Consider the following 17,627-nt stretch of genomic DNA (forward strand, 5'->3'; position numbering starts at 1 on the left):
GATGTTGTTTAGTCTGTCTCTAGCGTCCAGTGTGACAAGAAGAAAAGCAACAGCAAGTCACCATCTAGTCAAGGGATAAGTGGAAAAGGGTAGGGTGGGTCTCAGACAAGGAGCAGGGTGACCCAAATGTGGGAGAGGCACAGAGACAAGGAATCTGAGTCAAGTGACAGTTAGGAGACCAGAGATCTGGTGAGCAGCCAGTCGGCCTCTGAGAGGTCTGTCAACAAGGGCAAGGTCCATCGCTAAGCTGGGCATAGATCCGAGAAAAGGGTGATGGGCAGGCTGGCCGGACAGAAACCCAGGACCTGGAAGCAGAGCGAGGGGTGAGGAGAGGGAGAGGCTTGGGAATTAGTTGTGTACTAGTTACGGTTCTTCAGTTACAAGCAGCTATAATTGATTCAGGGCTACTTAAGCAAAAAGTATGCCAAAACAGGGGCTGGCCCAGTGATGTAGTGCTTAAGTTCCTGTGCTCTGCTTCAGTGGCCTGGGGTTTGTGGGCCCGGGTCCTGGGTGAGGACCTACACACTGCTCACCAAGTCATGCTGTGGCGGCGTCCCATATACAAAATAGAGGAAGATGGCCAGAGATGTTAGCTTAGTGACAATTTTCCTCACACACACACACAAAAGTATACTAAAACAAACAGGAGCTTACTAAATGGCTGTTGGGCATATTCATTTCTTATTGCTGCTGTAACAAACTACCGTAAACTCAGTGGTTTAAAACAATGCAATTTATTATCTTAGCTTTCTGGAGGTCAGTCCAAAATGGGACTCACTGAGCTAAAATTGAGGTGTTGGCAGGGCTGCATCCCTTCTGGAGGCTCTAGGGAAGAATCAATTTCCTGCTTTTTCTAGCTTTTAGGTGTCATCTGCATCCCTTGGCTTGTCACCCCTTCCTCCATCTTCGAAGCCAGGATTGGCTGGTTGAGTCTTTCTCACGTTGTATCACTTTTACCCTCCAGCTTTCCTCTTTCGCTTATAAGTGATTACGTTTCACTTATTGTGATTACGTTAGGCCCGTATAATCCACCTGGATAATCCAGGATAAACCCCAGCTCAAGGTCCTTAATTTAAACACATCTACAAAGTCCCTTTTGACATGTAAGGTAACACATTCACAGGTTCTGGGTATTAGGACATGGACATCTTTGGGGGACATTATTCAGCCTGGCACATGAAGGACATGCTGAAGAACCATAGTCAGAAATTTCCCACAGGTCAGAAATAACATGAGCTAGGGAAGCTTTGGCCCCAACACTCAGATGGCTAAGGATCAATCATGTTTTTTGTCACTTAGGAAAAGATTCAGATTCCAAGGAGAGCATGTGACTGCCCTAGTTTGGGTCATGTGTCCACTCCTTGGTCAGTTAAAGGCAGCATACCTTGATCAACACTTTCTCCAAGATACTCCTTCATGTTTCCAAGGAGGCCAGTGAGGGTCCTCAAAGTTGAATTGGAGAGCTGATCTCAGGAGCAGGTGTGGATGTCAGACAGGAAGACGAACTGATGCCTCCTCGAGTCCCCTCAGTTTTAACTAGGAGTATGATAGTACCCCAGTCTCTGAGGGTCAAGGGAGATGAGGCCCAAGGTCAGCTGCTTCTGTTTCTGATCTGATAATGATGTTGACCAACACAAGGCCAGTGGTAGAAAAGTATTTAGTATTTTTAGTGTTTGAGAATGTGTCCAGGTGACAATGATGCTTGTGGGAGTATGATGTCTTCTTTATAACATTACAGAACCTCTTCACAACAAGACACAATTATTCAAATTAGCCTCTGAGCTAGGGCTGTCCCATGGGAGTGAGGGCTCTGGCTCCCTTTATGGACCAGAGATGAAGTGTGCTGACCATGGCCTTGAGGAGGCAACCATTTGGCCCAAATGGAGACTGGCATGGCCCAGCCTCCATCCTGCTCCACTTCCTTCCAACCTGGTGACACATAGCCAGTTTCTGTGGCACTGGCAACAAGGGCTTCTGCAGTGCTCCACAGAGATCACACATGTACCAGGACCTTGCCGAAGTATGAGGCCTCTGTGCCCCATTGACTTTATTGTTGGAAAGCTCAGGACATGGTTATGGTGATCAAGTAGGTGTTCCATCCCATTTAATGCTTTGAGCTGCTTCCCACTCCTAGCGCTACCAACCCCCCTTCACCTGACCCTGTTTTTTGTCCCTCTAACATACTATATAATTTACTTATTTATTATGTTTATTGTTTGTGTCTTACACTAGAATGTAAGTTCCAGGAGTGCTTTGCTCTCTGATGTATCCCAAGAACCAACATCGTGCCTGGCACTTGTAGACATTCTAAGTTTTTTATAAATGGAGAAAGGATGAAAGACCAGAGGGAGGAAGGAAGGCAGGGAGGGAGAGAGGGAAGAAAGGAAGGGTTGCTATTTAAGTCATGGTCTTCTCATTACTGCAGCTGATACGACTTCTCCTGCAAAGCAGATGCATTCTGGAAAACGTGTATAAAACAAACTCAAGTGTTTTGAATTTCCTTTTCCTAACTGTCATTGTAATCATGGGTGTGGGTGTTAGTGAAAAAGTTTTAGCCCTTATATATCACACATGAGAATCCCAATGTATTACTTTTCTAGAGCTGCTGTAACAAAGTAATACAAGCTGGGCGGCTTAAAACAACAGAAATGTATTCTCGCACAGTTCTGGAGGCCGGAAGTGTGAAATCATGTGTTGGCAGGTTGCTTCCTTCTGAGGGCTCTGAAGGAGAATCGATTCTATGCCTCTTCTAGCCTCTGGTGTTTGTTGGCATCCTTGGCATTCCTTGGCATTCCTTGGCTTGTAGATGCGTCACTCCAATCTCTGCCTCCATTGCCACATAGGCTTCTTCTCCCTGTGTCTCTGTGTCTCCACATGGCATTCTCCTCTGTGTATGTCAGTGTCCAGATTTCTGTCTTCTTACAAGGACACCAGTCATATTGGATTAGGGCCCATCCAAATGACCTCACCTTAACTTCATTACACCTGCAAAGAGTCGCTTTCCAAATAAGGTCACATTCACAGATACCAAGGGTTAGGACTTCAACATGTCTTTTTTTGTTTGAGGAAGATTAGCCCTGAGCTAACTACTGCCAATCCTCCCCTTTTTGCTGAGGAAGACTGGCCCTGAGCTAATATCCATGCCCATCTTCCTCTACTTTATATGTGGGACGCCTACCACAGCATGGCTTTTGCCAAGCTGTGCCATGTCCGCACCCGGGATCCGAACCGGTGAACCCCGGGCCGCTGAGAAGCGGAACATGCAACTTAACTGCTGTGCCATGGGGCCGGACCCCAACATGTCTTTTTTGGGGGACACAATTCAACCTGTAACACTCAACATTCCAGCTGTTCACCTCAAGGAATCCTCTATGCTTGTAAAAGGGTAATCTCAGGTCATTTAATCTGCAGTAGTAAACCTGCAGGAGCACCCTAACCAGAGGTTCGTTTCACAGCTGGCCACTCTTCCTGCCCCCATCCAAGGTCCTGGGGCAGGGTGAGGCAGGTGGAGGCACGGGGAAGGCTGTGTTGGGAATGGAAAGAGAAGACCCTTATCCATCCTGCACTCTGCTGGGGAATGAGTTACCCAGCACAGAGCGTAACAGACAGCCTTTGGAATGGTGCACCCCAGGCATTTTTGATCCCAGTTACTCCAATCAATTAAACAATGTTGAGGACACATCTTGAAATGAGGGCATTAGTGTGTTATGAAACTTATACAAAATTAGAATTTAAAAGGACTAAATAAATAGTACATTTATTAGTTCTTTCTCATATTCCAATGCATTGTCTGGCTCACCCAACTGCTGCCCTCCACCCCCATCCCAGCAGACACTTACCTAGCAATTCGCTGGCAAATGTTTAACAACCAGTTCTCTGGGGATGGGTGGTAGTGGGAGGGAGCTCTGATATGAAGCTCTTGCCAGTTTCCATGGCATAAGACTCCCTACATGGCCAACTTCAAACTGCCAACGTGAAGTCACTAAACATGGAGTTGGTGTTGGGGAAGTGGGAGAATTCCCCCCACCCCCACCACTTCTCCTTAAGGTTCTTATGGCTGGTCAAATAATCAAAAGGGCAGGTTAGCAGGAGAAAAATCAAAGTTTAATAGCATGTATACATGTGAGAAACCCAGGGAAACTGAGTAACTCAGCCATCTGGCTGAGGCTGCCTGTTTAAATATCTTCAGCTACAGACAAGGAGGACGTTAGTGATAGTGATTTGGGCCTTCAAAGGGGAGGAAGACAATTTACATAGAGATAGTATGCAAATGTTTGTTAAATAGGTTTTGCTGGGCCAAAAAAATGGGTTTGTTGGTGTCCTTTTATCACACCTATTTTCTATCATACTGTAGCTATCGTGTGGTATGAGCTCCTTCGTGGAACAGGCCTTCTATGCTAAATTCATTTAGGCAGTTTGAGAGGGGAAGGTCAGATGCTCTTCCTGAGACTTCTGAGCCTTTATTGTCTTCAGCTCAAAATAATCCGCATACCAGAGTGGTGCATCTTGGGGCAGCCTGCCCTGAACCCTATCATTGGTAAGAGATGCTAACAATTGGCTCTTGCAAGCTGATAGAAGCTGGCTGTAGCACACCACTGCAACCACCTGTAACATCTTCATTTTAGAGCAAGTGTTGGCAAACCATAGCCTGCAGGCAAAATCCAGCCCACTGCTTGTTTTGTATGGTTTGCTAACACAGCCATGTTCACTGGTTGTCTATGGCTGCCTTCATGTTGCAACAATAAAGCTTATAGCCTCTCAGCCTGCAAAGCCTAGAATATTTATTATCTGGTCCTTAACAGAAACTTTGCTGACTCCTGCTCTATAGGGCAAGAAACCATAGACTGTATGCAGCCTCCAGACATTCATCCCTGAGTCAGTCTGGAACTTCAAGCACAGCTTCCATCAGAGAGCTGCAATGCATGATGGTTGGGTTCTCCATTTCTCTCACAAAAGCCTACACTATTTTTTACTGCAAAAGTAACACTAGTTTGTTTCATTTTGTTTTGTTTTTTTACTTGGCCCAGCTTCTCTTGGCAATTTTCAGCAGGAAAATGCATTCCAAATTCCACCTAATTGGAGAACTGGAGACTTTGACACTACCTTTTACTTCCCCACAGCCCTCTTGCAGAAGGTGCTATGTCTGAACAGCTCCATTCAGGAGCTTGAGGCAGGATCATACGTCAGTTGACCCAATGGGGCAGGGACAGTCTCTTTTTGCAGAGCAGGCAGAGGGCACCATTTGGGAGACTGTCATGGTCATGGTGATTTCTGGTCTGCAAGGTAATTTTCACATGCATTGAGTGATTGTTGCATCCCCATAATGCTGTGAGGAGGGCAGGGGGGAGTTTTTGTGCCCATTTCATGGATGAGAAAACAGACTCAGAGACAAGTAACTTGACCACAGTCACCCAGATTGTAAGTGGCAGAATTCCAAGTGTTCTGATTCCTACTACAGAGCTCATTCATTAAAACACAACTGTGCTTAAAAATCACCTGGGAAGCTTCTTAAAAATACACATTCTCAGGGTTGCACATTTAAGCATTTCTGGGATGTAGCCCAGGAATCTACCTGCGTTTTTAAAAAGCCCCCGAGTCATTCTGATTCAAGTGTTTCTTTCTGGTCTACACTTTCAGAAACGCTGCCTCCTCCCCATACATTAGAAAATGATAATGTGCCTTTCTGGCTGAGAGCTATTTCCGGGTTATTGGGCATCAGCACTAGTGTTCAGTCTAGGCTTAAACACGAACCACTAGGAATGTCCTACTCCAGGTGATGTAAGCTTGAACCACAGAGAAATCTCATTGCATTGCCTGTCTGGTGACCATGCACTGTCCCCAGCAAGGATGCATCCAGCAGAACACAGCTGCTGAGAGAGGATTATTCACTCAGAGCCTGGACAGTGTGGGCTGCCTGGTGAGGCCTCCATCAGTTGACTCATTCATTCAGAAGTGCTTGTGCCAGGCTCTGTGTTAGGTGTTGAGGATGAAAGGCTGAGCAGACTCAGATGCAGCTCTGTCCTCAAGGAAGTTACAGTCTGGTGGGGAGACAGATGTTAATCAGGCCAACCACAAGTGCCTATGGAGAAGCAGTGCCTGGTGCATGACGGGGGTGTGTACCCCAGCCAGGAAATCAGAGGGGCTTCTTTGAGGAAGAAACACCTGAGCAAGATAGAAGAAAGAGTGGGTGTTAGCTAGGCTCAAAGTGGGAGAACTTTCTGTCATCTTTGAGGGGACTTGATGAGTTTCCTTTACTGATAGAGAAAAAAGCAAAGATGGAGAAAAGGGAGAGATGTGGACAGCATGGAGCCAGCTATGTCTCCATAGCTTGCAGGGATGGTTTTTCACACCCCAGGCTGTGGTACCCTGAATATCCCATCTATATGCCTTTGGGAACCTCCTTTTCTATGGAGGGGTAAAGGGAGGGAAGAGTGCTTTAGAAGCACAGGGAGCCCCTGCCACCCATCCTTCTTCCACCCTGTATCCTGACATGCATAAAACACATTTCCTGACCTGACAGGTAAAACAAGTGATGCTGGAAGGGCAATGAATGAGAACGGGCCTTGGGCACATTTACGGCGTGAGACAACCGGTATCTCTTCCTTAGAAAATTGGGGAGAGAAACTGTTTTATTCTTCTTTACACAACCCCAAAGCAGATACTGGCCCTTGATCCACTTTCTGAAACTGTAGCCACAGCCCATGTATTACCCAAGGCTGCAGAAAGGAAGAAAGGGCTGGCAAATTTCAGAATGTTGGTGTGTGCCAGTTATTTCCTGGCTTGATCCACAAAGTCTCTCAAGAGAAGGATGGACTCAGACCAACACTCACCAGATGGCAAACAAAGATGGAAGGAAACACTACTTTGCTTAGGGAAGGGCCTCGTCTGCAGCCTGCAATCTAAGCTCACTGCAAGTCCCATTTTTTTTGGAGCTCTGCAGGACTGAGAAAGCCAACTGCTTCTGTATGGACCATAGAAGCCGCAAAGTGGCAACTTGCACAGTAGATAGGATCGGGGCCCCACATCTTTATCAAGCATGGTCCTTTAAGAATAAATATACAAATATGTTTATTCAAATAGATCAGGCATGGTCCTTTAAGAGTTAGGTCAAGTCAGTCAGCCAGCAAGTACTAGACTAAGGACATTTATAATCTCATCTGAGCCCACTCTGAATGATCTCAAGGCAGCATCATTAAGTTAAGGACCTTTCACAACCCAGATCACTGGCTAAATGCCACTGCCAAACAAGAACTGTCGGTTGCTAGAACTCTCCAAATGAGAGTAAATGCAAACAGTTCCAATGAATGAAATACTAGGAGAGCACTTACACAATCATATAGAAGGGAGAACTCTTGAAAGCATTGCAAATGCAAAGTAATTTTGATTGTCCATTTTCTTTGAAGTGTAGTCAAAGACAAAGGCCATGCAAATGTTAAATCATGCGAGTCATCAAGTCGTTTTATTCTTAGTCTTGATATTAGTCACGCTATTTTGGACTTTATATCAGCAGATAAATCCAATGAGTAAGCAAATTTTGTAAGTATCAAGACTTTCAGTTAGAGAGTAATTGCATAGCTCAGTGAATTATAAAAGAAAGGCATAATTAGAGTTTCCATAAATGGTTGGCTTTTAGTCTTAAGATGACACAAACAAGGTTTGTCTTTCTGAAGGTTACGGAGGGGGAAAGATCAGCAACATCACAAAAGAAGACACTCACCTCCAGACCCCAGATTTTCACTGGGCTCTCCCATCTGTAGATAATAGTTTCTGTGTGGGTGAGAAGCACTCCAGACTTTAAGCATTACGTCTGTTGCATGCAACCCTAGAACCCAAACCCATACAAGCCTCCAACCTCCCCTGCCCCCAAATTTTTGCCTGGGGCCTCAGTTCCTGTTCTGATTGCCCACCTGGCACTCTGACCCTACTTTAGGATCTGGACCTTGTCTTTCTTTTGATCTACACCCAGATGAGAGATGAGCGCCCTGCTCCTTGTCTTCAGACCTCCCAGAAGCTGCTTCTGTCTGCCACCTGCTCCGGATTCTTTGCCACTGACTCCTCCCACCTGTTCACATCCATTGCCCCATTTTCTCCCACTGAGGACTCACAGACAGTGCCTTGCCATATCCCTTGGGGCCTGGACCCCACTGAACCTCTCTGTTTACACCTGCAGCAGGATCAGCCTCCCTAGAATTCATCCAGCCTCTACTTGCATCGCTAATTTTAGAGCTTGCATTATCCAGGCTGCCCGCCTGGAGGAGATAACCAGTATGGCCTGGCTCTATCTTGAGAAACAGGCACCCAAGTGAGGTCAGACTGTTTAGAAAAGCAGCAAACCCACAGGCACTGAGATCCTCGCTCCCCAGAAATTTATTTCAGCGTAGAAGTTTGTAATTAACCACACTGTACTTTTTATATCCCAAACTACATACACTTTACAGGCACAAATGACACTGAAAACAAAGCCCATGTGCTTGCTGGGTGAAGACAACATGTTATAGGGAGAAGATATTTTCTTATTTGCTGTTCTCTGGAAATAAACAAAGACCACTCAAATGAGAACAAGCAGCATCTCTTTACTCAGAGCTGGCTCTAGCAAAAGAGTCAGCCACCATCACTTGCATTTGGCAGTGATTCATAGGCAGGGAGAGGAGTGGGAAAGCTTTATGGTGGCCAAGATGGGAGGGCTTCAGGAGTGCTTTGATTGGAGTTGGCCTGAGGAAGCTAGAGGCGGGGCATCCTCTGTGATTGGTTTGGAGAGCATAGTTGGTTTTTTCTGATTGGTCCTGAGTTGGAAGTGGGGATAAAAGTAGAAAAGTTGTCAGTTATTGACCAAATCTTGATTCTGGGCAACTACTACAGAAGTTGAGAGTTAGAGTTCCATTGTCATGCATGGTTTGGCCATTGTTAGTTTGTATACTCCATCTTGTACTACATTGAGATTCACACTGATATTTTCAAATTCAAATTGTGTGTTTTTTTCTTTCCCTAGATCTTTCGTCACTCCCACAGGTTGCCTGGGAATGTTGGAGGTGTAGATGAAATATCCGTGATTCGCAGCTGACTCCAAGGTGAAATAGGAGCCAATCTGTTCCTTGAGGAAAGTGAAGGGCAGACTTTCCTTACTGTTCAGTGAGTTCAGTTCTTTGATGTTCTTTTTCTGAAAGAAGAAGGAGAATTTATGAGGTAGCCAGGCTACTTTGTGAAGGAAAGAAGGAAAGTTCATGGCAGTCTTTGCCAAAATTTAGGTTTTCAGCCTTAACCTTAAGGCTCCCCACTTCCCTGGGCAGGAGGGTGGGGAAATTTCTTTCCCAGATCTCTTACCTTTAGTTGCAAAGAGGGATGCTCTGGATCTTTGACTGTGTCGCAGTGGAGACAGAGCTCTCCTTTAGAGACAGCCAAAAAAATATGATTTTCTTTCTTGATACTAGTTGTACTTAATTGTGAAGTTGATATATAAAAGGTCTCTGGAAAAAGTCAGAAAACTGGTGAGTAGAAAAATAATCTTTTTTTCTGTTGATGTTTCAAGTACAACAACCCTCTTCCCTTTGGCAATGTCATCAAATTCTCACACCTGAGTTGGCCCAGGAGCCAAGGATGGGAAATTCTTGGAATTTCCCTTTCCCTATGCCTCTGGCTCCTTCTTTCCACCCCTTCCAGGGAAATGTCTTTAAGATCAGAGACTTCTCTGGGCCCATCTCCCCACCCTAACTGTTGCCTGCCATCAGCTGGCCCTTGAGGCAGTTTCCCCAGGAAGCAGGCTTTTGCCCATGGCAGAGAGGGGAGTAGCTGAGCTGCCCCTATTGGGTGAGGGGGTTAATACAGCCAAGGGAGAGTGAGAGAGCACAGGAACCACTTCTGCTGAGTAAAGCAAGGTTGAGAATTACCTGGGGTTGTGGTGCCTTTGTCTGGAACTGCTTTGAGGACCCCATTTTCTAGGACAAGAACTTGCTGGTTTGGGTCTCGAATAGTACACTTCATTAACTTTATAGATTTGATTGTTGAATCTGAAAAACAGTACCTGAGATTATGAACAATTAACCTGCTTCAGTTCACCATTCTCATATCCCCACTTGCTCAGTGGGCTCAGACAATATGTTTTCCTCTCATTAGTTTTTCCTGTTACTCCATCTCATTACTCTACCTATAGACGAACTTTCCTGATTAACCACTTGTGCACTGGAGTCAGACTGAGTTGGAGTCAAATCCTTGTTCAGTCATTTTCAAGCTGAACAATTACCAGACTTCTCCAAATGTCATTTTGCCCACCAGTAAAATGGGGGTAAGAAGAGCTATCTTACACAGGGTTGATGTGAGGAAGATGGAGGGATTCAATGAAAGTTCATCATTATGATTAGTAGTATTGATAACATCCAATGGAAGTTCATCATTATTATCATTAGTAGTAGTATTGATAACCCTCTTTGCTGCACCCTCTCACTGGTGGGCCCATGTTATCAGAAATGTCTGGGTGGCATGGATCTCTGCAGAGTTCAGCACCATCTGGGCCCACGGTGAGAACAGTGGAAGTGTGGGGAGGATGAGGTAAGGCAGGAAGCAGCCAGGAGCAGAAGCTTTGTGTCAGGAAGGGGATGGAAATGGCAGGAGTTTTGAGGAAAATGTGGAGGGGTTGTCCCTGCCCTTGTGGAGTCTGAATGGGCAGGACCAGCTGCAGGAGTGGCCAAGGATTTGCTTGAATATGGGGGAGTTTAGGCATTCAGTCCAGTTGGCCCTGCCTAGAGCGGGCAATCCTAGACCAAGAATTTGTTGCTATGCCACCTCTGCTAGGTCAATTGACCATTCTTCAGTGACTGAACTGAGGCTTTGCATGGGGGAAGGTACGAGCCCACATAGAGCACCAATGTTTGAGTCTATTTGGCACAACAGATGTAAAATGTGATAATGAGGTAGACTATCCTGTAGATTAGTAATTATACTATATAATTAAATACATACATAAATGTAAACACACACAGAGTCTTGCTTCCTACTCACTTGTGATCATGATGCCTTTAACCGTCCTTTGTGCCCTCCTCCCTGTCACCTACTATCCTCCTCGTCCCTGTCCCGAAATCCCGGCTCGCATGCCACCTCCTTCCTCAATTCCTCCCTCAATCCCTTATTGGGAGTGACCTTTTCCTCTCTGAGCTGCCCAGCTCTTGTTCTGTGCTGGAGAAGGGCAGCAGTCCTGCAATATCTTGTATTGCAGTAATTGCGTGCTTGTATAGGAGTCATTTCTGACTCATTTGATGTTTCTCGTAGGGCCCTGGGTGGGGCTTTCAGTAACCAGCACTTGATTAGTATTTGCCGAGTCGGCGTCTCTGGGCTGGAGGAAGTTATCAGTATGTTTCTGAGGGCTCTTCTGGCACAAGCCATCTGCGACTTTTGTTGGGGAATGAAACAATGAGGACTGAAACCAACTGAAGATAAAATCTATCAGTATTCTCAAGTTTGAATTGTATTTTTGGGAAAAAACAGACACACAAAAAATGGAATAAAAAGTACTTGAGTACTAAAAAAAATGGGATGCTTCGACACTAGCTGGTACCTATAAGATCTAATGGAAGTAAACGTCTGATCCTTTACCAAACTTGAATCACAGATGCACTCTGTGGTTAGCACAGACAGGAAGGAAATCACCATCACTAAGGTAGGACTGTCCACTGCCAAACGAGGCAGCCTAGGACTCAGCCCTGTCCTGCATCACAATGGCGTGGTCTTTCCAGCAGGTGGACGGGTCTTCATCACCTGAGCTCTTTCAGCCTGCATCCCTACCATTCCTCCACTCTCGCTTCATGCTTCAGCTGTCCCAAACTCCTTCTCTTCCCATATCCTCCCCCGCACCTTTGCTTACGCTGTTCCTTCTGCATGGAATGGCTTTCCTCCTTTATCCTGCAGGGTAATTCCAACTTTTCCTTCAAGATTCAGTGCAGGCATCACCTCCTCTTGGACCTATCTCCCAATTCCATCCCTCAGCATAGGCTGGTTCTCCGTATTCCTATAGCAACCTATGCTGCCTTCTACAGCAGCCATTACAAATACACACTAAGTCAAAATTAGCGTTGGATGTCTGTCCTCTCTCCCCTCCCCCACCAGCCTGTGAGAGCCAAAAGACAAGTGAAAGTCTTCTTTGCCTGTCTGTATGAGCACAAAGGGCATGTTCACAGGACCCTCTGTGCCTGGCCCCACCATGTTCTTGGCATACTGGCTTCTACACACAAAGTCATTGCCCAGGGGTCCTATGCCAGGGCCTGAGTTCCAGGTTGCGAGGACTTGGGCCAGCTGTGAGCTCTCATCTCTTACTTGCTTTCTATCATGGGATCTTTAGAGCACTTTACAGATGAGGAAGTACAGGACCCATGGAAACATTCTGGGACTCAAACTGAGGTCTTCCTGCCACATGTGATGGAAAGACCCCCAGAGTGGAATCGGGACTGGTAACCCTGGCTCTGCTACTTGCTAGCTGAGTGTCTTGGGCAAGTTCCTCACATTTATGATGCTCACTCTTTATTGGAAAAGTGGGAATATAGTAATATTCTAGTAAAATTGTTGTGAGAATTAAATTAATTCCCTTATGGAAAGAACTCAGCCTGGAGTTTGGTATATACTTGCTCAATAAATGTGAGTTTCTTATCACTTCGTCAGAGCACCAAGTCCTGTGTTAACCTCCTGAGCTTATTCTTCCCCAAAAGGTTAACATTCTCAAAGCTGAAAATGCAAGGGCTGGGGTGCTCCCTCCCACTATTCATTAGATGCCCCTGGGAGAGAGTCGCTCACCTCCTTGGGGAGGCTTAGCTACCCACCACCCTTCCCTTTCACCCCAGGACCCCTTGGACAATCACCTGAGTGGCTGGAAGCCTCCGAAGGAAGGCCGAGGTCCGTCACCAGGGGGCCTCTTGCTGACGATAGGAGTCAAAGACAACAGGTTAGCAAGTGCAATTCCATTAGCCTGGGATGCTTAACTTCTGCAGTTCCCAAAGCACCATCTGAAGAACACTCACACAGAAAAGTGCTAATGCTCCTAAGGAGGTTCCAGGTCCAATAATTTTGAGAGATTCTGGATTGAACAATGTTAAGTCAGGTTCCTTAAAGCAGGACTTCTCAGAGCCATTTTTTGAAAATATTTTGTGAGGCAAAACAAGAGTTTTGCCAATGTTGACCTCCCTAGACTCCCTCTCATTTGAAGGAGGATCACCTTTCTCGCTTTGGAGATTGGAGCTTTAGGTACGCCTTTCAACATGAAGGATCTCGGTCCTTTTTCTTTGTGTGTGGCAGAGTGGGGAGTTTAGTTGCTGCACACCAGTCAATGGGAGAAGCAGTGCTTTAAAATCTTTCGTCTGAGCCCATGTGTGAAACCTGTCTACTCCTGACACATTTGGGGTCCTGAATCACAATATGTCCATTTCCACCACTTTCCGTACTGTCCCTGTTTACATAACATGCTAGGAAAATTCCTGGAGCCCAGTTCTTTTGCAAATTGGACAAAAGAAGAATCATTTCCGTAGACAGAATTTAACACGTTCCTGTTTGGGAGCCACTTTTTGATGCCAAGGATGGCTTTGAAGAGATTTCTTACATTCTGTCTCTGGCTGGGATTCATGCTTTTCTTCGCAAGACTCATGGTCAGTGTTCATGGCTGAGCTCCCATCCAAAAAGGATATCACCCAAGCTGAGAATTAACACAATGAGAGAGGTGGAGGGAGGCAGAACCTGCATAGATTAGAGGATATTGGTTATGGAAACTTCCAACCCCAGGAAACCATCCCCAGTGCCCCTAATACCTACAGGACCTTGCCCTATCTCTCCTTGGGAATGTTGCCTTAATGTCACAGGGCCAGATCATTCCAATTCACAATGGAATTCTGTTTAGATTTTAGCCCACTAAAGCAGTTCTGTGGTTTGCCTAACAAATAACAATGTATTTTTGGCCACTTGCCATATTTTGTTTCCCATGTACATGGATTCCCAGGAATCACCTGGGAGTCTTGCTAAAATGTAGATTCTGATTCAGTAGGTCTGGTGGGTCCTGAGGCTCCTACATGTCTAACAAGTTCTCAGGGGATGCTGCTGGTTCACAGACCATACTTTGAGTAGCCTGGCTCTAAGAAACTCAACTTCCGGTGCCTGGGAGCAGAGCAGGCTCACAGTCATGCTGTACTGTGGGTTTGGAGGGACACGACCTCAGTTCCCTTTTGGACCTGCACAGCACTTTACAGCGTAAAAGCCCTTTTGCATACACGACTCAGCACATCCTCACCATGAGACTTCAGAGGACATGGGGTGAGTATTTTCAGTTCCTTTTTACAGATGAAGAATCTGAAGTTGAGAGACCTCTTGTAGGTCACAGAGCTAGAAACAAGTTGGAGAGCCCTGGAATTCAAATCCCCACTTCCTGGTGCTTTTGCATCATGTATCAGTTCCCACAGGAGAGAGCACCAGGTGGGATGGAGGTCACCAGACATGAGTGCTCATCTCAGCCTCACTACCAGTGTGCAGGGTGACACGGTAAGTTATGTAAGCTCTCTGGGCTCCCAAAGACGTGGTACACAGACGGGATTCAGTAATATCTCCGAAAGTGCTGACATTTTGTGATTCTTTGTGGCTGGAGGAGTTTCCCAAACTTTAAAAAGCACGTGAATTACCTGGGGACCTTGTTAAAATGTAGTCTGATTCAGTAGGTCTTTAATGGGGCCCAAGACTGCGTTTATAACAAGTTCCTAGGTGACATTAGTGCAGTGGATCCATGGGCCATGCGCTTAACCCTGGCTGTATCTTGGGATCACTTGAGGAACTTTAAAAATTATAAATCTCTGGGTCCCATCCCCAGTGACTAACTCAACTGGCTTGGGGTGGGGCCCAGAGTTAGTATCTTTTGAAAGCTCCGACTGATTTTAATATGCAGCCAGGGTTGAGAATCACTGTGTTATAGGGTTGGGCTCCTAACTGGAAACAGTTTGCACCAACAAGTGACACAGCTTTCTGATAATAGTTGAGCAACCCTCCCAGATTTTCTGATGCTAAGTGAGTCATGTTTTCAAGTTGTTACCAGGAGAGGAACTACTTTCCTGCCTTTGTTTAATTTCTTTTATATTCTAACTCCAGAGTCCTCTGCAAATCCATTGGGAGATGAATCTATAAAGTTACTCTCTTGGCTACAGCAGAGAGTAGAGTGTCAGCCTGTTTGTGCCAGATTCTAGTTGCGGTTCATGGTAGGAAAGCAGTACCCAGAAACCCCCTCCTCACAACAGTCCCCATCTGGATCAGACAGAGTCACTGCTACAAGGTTTTCTTACCTTGCCAGGACATTTGGAAGTCACATTTATCCCAATTATTAGTTCAGAATAGTGGTTCCCAAAGTGTGCACCAATGTGCCCTGGGGTGGCTTAGCATATCACAGGGGTGCCATGGGATAGTTTAAATTTTTGAGGAAAAATAGACATCTGTTACACTCATGCAAACCACTATCATTAAGTTGTTTCAACCTGAATTCTTAAACAGAGCTGTCAGACATTTCTTTTGTCTTAGATGCTCTGTGAAGAAATTCCTCAGACATTAAGGGCACTGTGAACTGAGAAAGTTTGGGAACCTCTGGTTTAGAAGTTGGAGGTAGCATTCCTTGGGCAGAGTACTGCCTTGGGATTAGTAAATCCTGTTGACAGTGCATTCAGGTGTGGAAAGAAAGCTCATAGAATGAGATTGAGATGTGCTAGGAGTCAAAGAGGACTAGATTGATCTGCCCAATAAAGAAGGAAAACTGATGCTTTTACAAGCAGCCTGAGAAGGACAAGGCAGGGGAACTAAGAATATGGAATAGCCAAGGCAAAGGAGAGAAGAGGGAAGCTGGGACCAGAGGAGTAAGATGGCCTCTGAAGTCATTGAGAAGTGCCTGATAGTGGTGTCACTGATGGATGTCTAGCAGGAAGGGTGTAAATTGCTTGCTGGGCCTCTGTCAACCCCCATGGCTACTAGCTCCTTGCTACTCAAAGTGGTCTGGGGATCAGCAGCATCAGCATCACTTGAGAGCTTGTTAGAAATGCAGAGTCTGAGGCCCCCCCCACACCCAGGAACAGATGTTGCATTTTTGCGAGATCCGCAGATGATTCTCATGCACACTGGTGTATGAGAGGCACTGTGCTAGCTGAGAGATTCTCAAGCTCTGGGACGTTGAAATACCTAAAGGAGTTAAAAAAATATTGAAGCCTGGGAAATTCCTATTGAGTTGATCTAGACAGCAGACCTAGCATCAGGGTATTTAAAAGTCTGCCAGGTGTTTCTAAAGCCAAGTTTGAGAACTACTGGCCTGGTACAACTGCTTTGTGAGAGTGGGTTTTTTTAGGGGGGAAACCAAAGTTCTGGATCAATTTGGAACCAACATAGGAAACAATTGAAATATGTGAGCCATGAGAGAGATCAGCAGATATAAGAAATTAGTGACTACAAGAGGTATCCCTGAGGTATTAGGGAATAGGGTAGGAAAAATTGGGTTTCCACCATACGTTGGATAGGGGATTAAGTCAATTCCTACTTAAACATTGCAAAAAAGATAACCCCAAAAGCCTGGAGGACTTTGAGACATCTAGGTGACTGACGTCTAGTTATGGATAAAACTGGCTCACAAGGCTAGTGAAATTTACAACAGATCTTCAGATGGTATCCACTCAGGTGGTATCCACAGATATCACCTAGAAAGAAGGCTATATTCAGCCATCTGGGATCTGTCTCCATCAAGCAGAGAATACTCAGAGCAGTGGATTCCAAAAGCTCTTTCCTAAGACAAATTCTCTATTTGCCTTCAAAATTACTCACTCCAGCTCCTGGAATAGAGGAGGGAGTGACATCAGTGGTTCCCTACTACAACGCACCAAGGTACCTATGTTCTCAAGCTCCATTCTCTCCTTCCCCCTACATCACTCACAACCCATTGATTTCTAGGGCAAGTCCTCCTGGGAGAAAATGTCTGTTCATGTACTTTGGAGCAAGTTGCTCAGAGAAGATCTTAGGGACAAAATTTGGAAAAGTTTGAAAAGCCATAAGGAGGAGGTCCTCCTAGTGAGAAAAGAGCCAGGCCAAGACAATGAGTGCTATTCCATCTCCCCATCCATGCATGTCTGTAGCTAAGAAAGACAAATTAGGCTTTGGCCAGAGGGTTGAGAAGGGCCAAAGTGGCTGGTGCCCACAGCCTAGAGGGTATTCCAGAAACAGGGGATGAGGACCACATACCTGGGCCAGGGATGTGCCGTGCCTGTGGTTCTGAGTGGATGTTGGAGCCCTGGTGTGTCTGGTATACCACTCAGGCTGTGCTCATCGGGAATGCATAGTGAATGGGAGTGGGTAGATGTGAAATTATGACAGCAACAATTAGACAATAGCTCATTGGTGGGGCAAATTAAAATGACTGCAAATTCTTTGATGTTCTTCTCTTTGAGAGGTGTGGTCTGTGTTCCCTCCCTTTGACTCTGGGTAGGCTCTGTAATTGCTTGGCCAAGAGAAAATAGAATGCAGTGGAGTTGTGCCCATTTCCATCCTCTTCTATGTCTTGAGGACCGGCAGCTTTTACTTCCTGTCTCTTGGAATACTTGTTCTGGCAGACCAGTCATCATATGGTGAGAAATTCCAAGCAGCCCCACTAA

The 17,627-nt window shown here is 45.7% G+C and overlaps 1 protein-coding gene across 2 annotated transcripts; it reads right to left on the reverse strand.

The window, feature by feature from the left end:
- Positions 1 to 8,553: 8,553 nt before the first annotated feature.
- Positions 8,554 to 17,325, reverse strand: LOC106781724 (interleukin-37). Of its 2 annotated transcripts, none has more exons than XM_070236178.1 (6): positions 17,218 to 17,325; positions 13,574 to 13,707; positions 12,840 to 12,892; positions 9,885 to 10,018; positions 9,322 to 9,464; positions 8,554 to 9,157 (listed from the first exon to the last, which is right to left on the reverse strand). In XM_070236178.1, the coding sequence occupies exons 2-6, from the start codon at positions 13,616 to 13,618 to the stop codon at positions 8,870 to 8,872; spliced, it is 663 nt and encodes a 220-aa protein (XP_070092279.1). In that variant the 5' UTR covers positions 13,619 to 13,707; positions 17,218 to 17,325; the 3' UTR covers positions 8,554 to 8,869. The 2 variants fall into 2 exon arrangements, with proteins under 2 accessions (XP_070092279.1, XP_014586522.2); XM_014731036.3 differs by having other exon boundaries at positions 9,885 to 10,004; positions 12,840 to 12,896.
- Between the last annotated feature and the right edge of the window lie 302 nt (positions 17,326 to 17,627).

This window comes from Equus caballus, chromosome 15 (genome assembly GCF_041296265.1).
Source record: "Equus caballus isolate H_3958 breed thoroughbred chromosome 15, TB-T2T, whole genome shotgun sequence".
NCBI lineage: Eukaryota > Metazoa > Chordata > Mammalia > Perissodactyla > Equidae > Equus > Equus caballus.

Bases quoted from the DNA above. Each gene is read 5' to 3' on its own strand.
- LOC106781724 (XM_014731036.3), bottom strand. From the start codon at position 13,631: ATGAACACTGACCATGAGTCTTGCGAAGAAAAGCATGAATCCCAGCCA. The intron at 12,897-13,573 runs GTAAGAAATCTC...TCCTATCGTCAG, and splicing joins ATCCCAGCCAGAGACAGAAT to CAAGAGGCCCCCTGGTGACG. The intron at 10,005-12,839 runs GTGATTGTCCAA...ACTGTTTTTCAG, and splicing joins GGAGGCTTCCAGCCACTCAG to ATTCAACAATCAAATCTATA.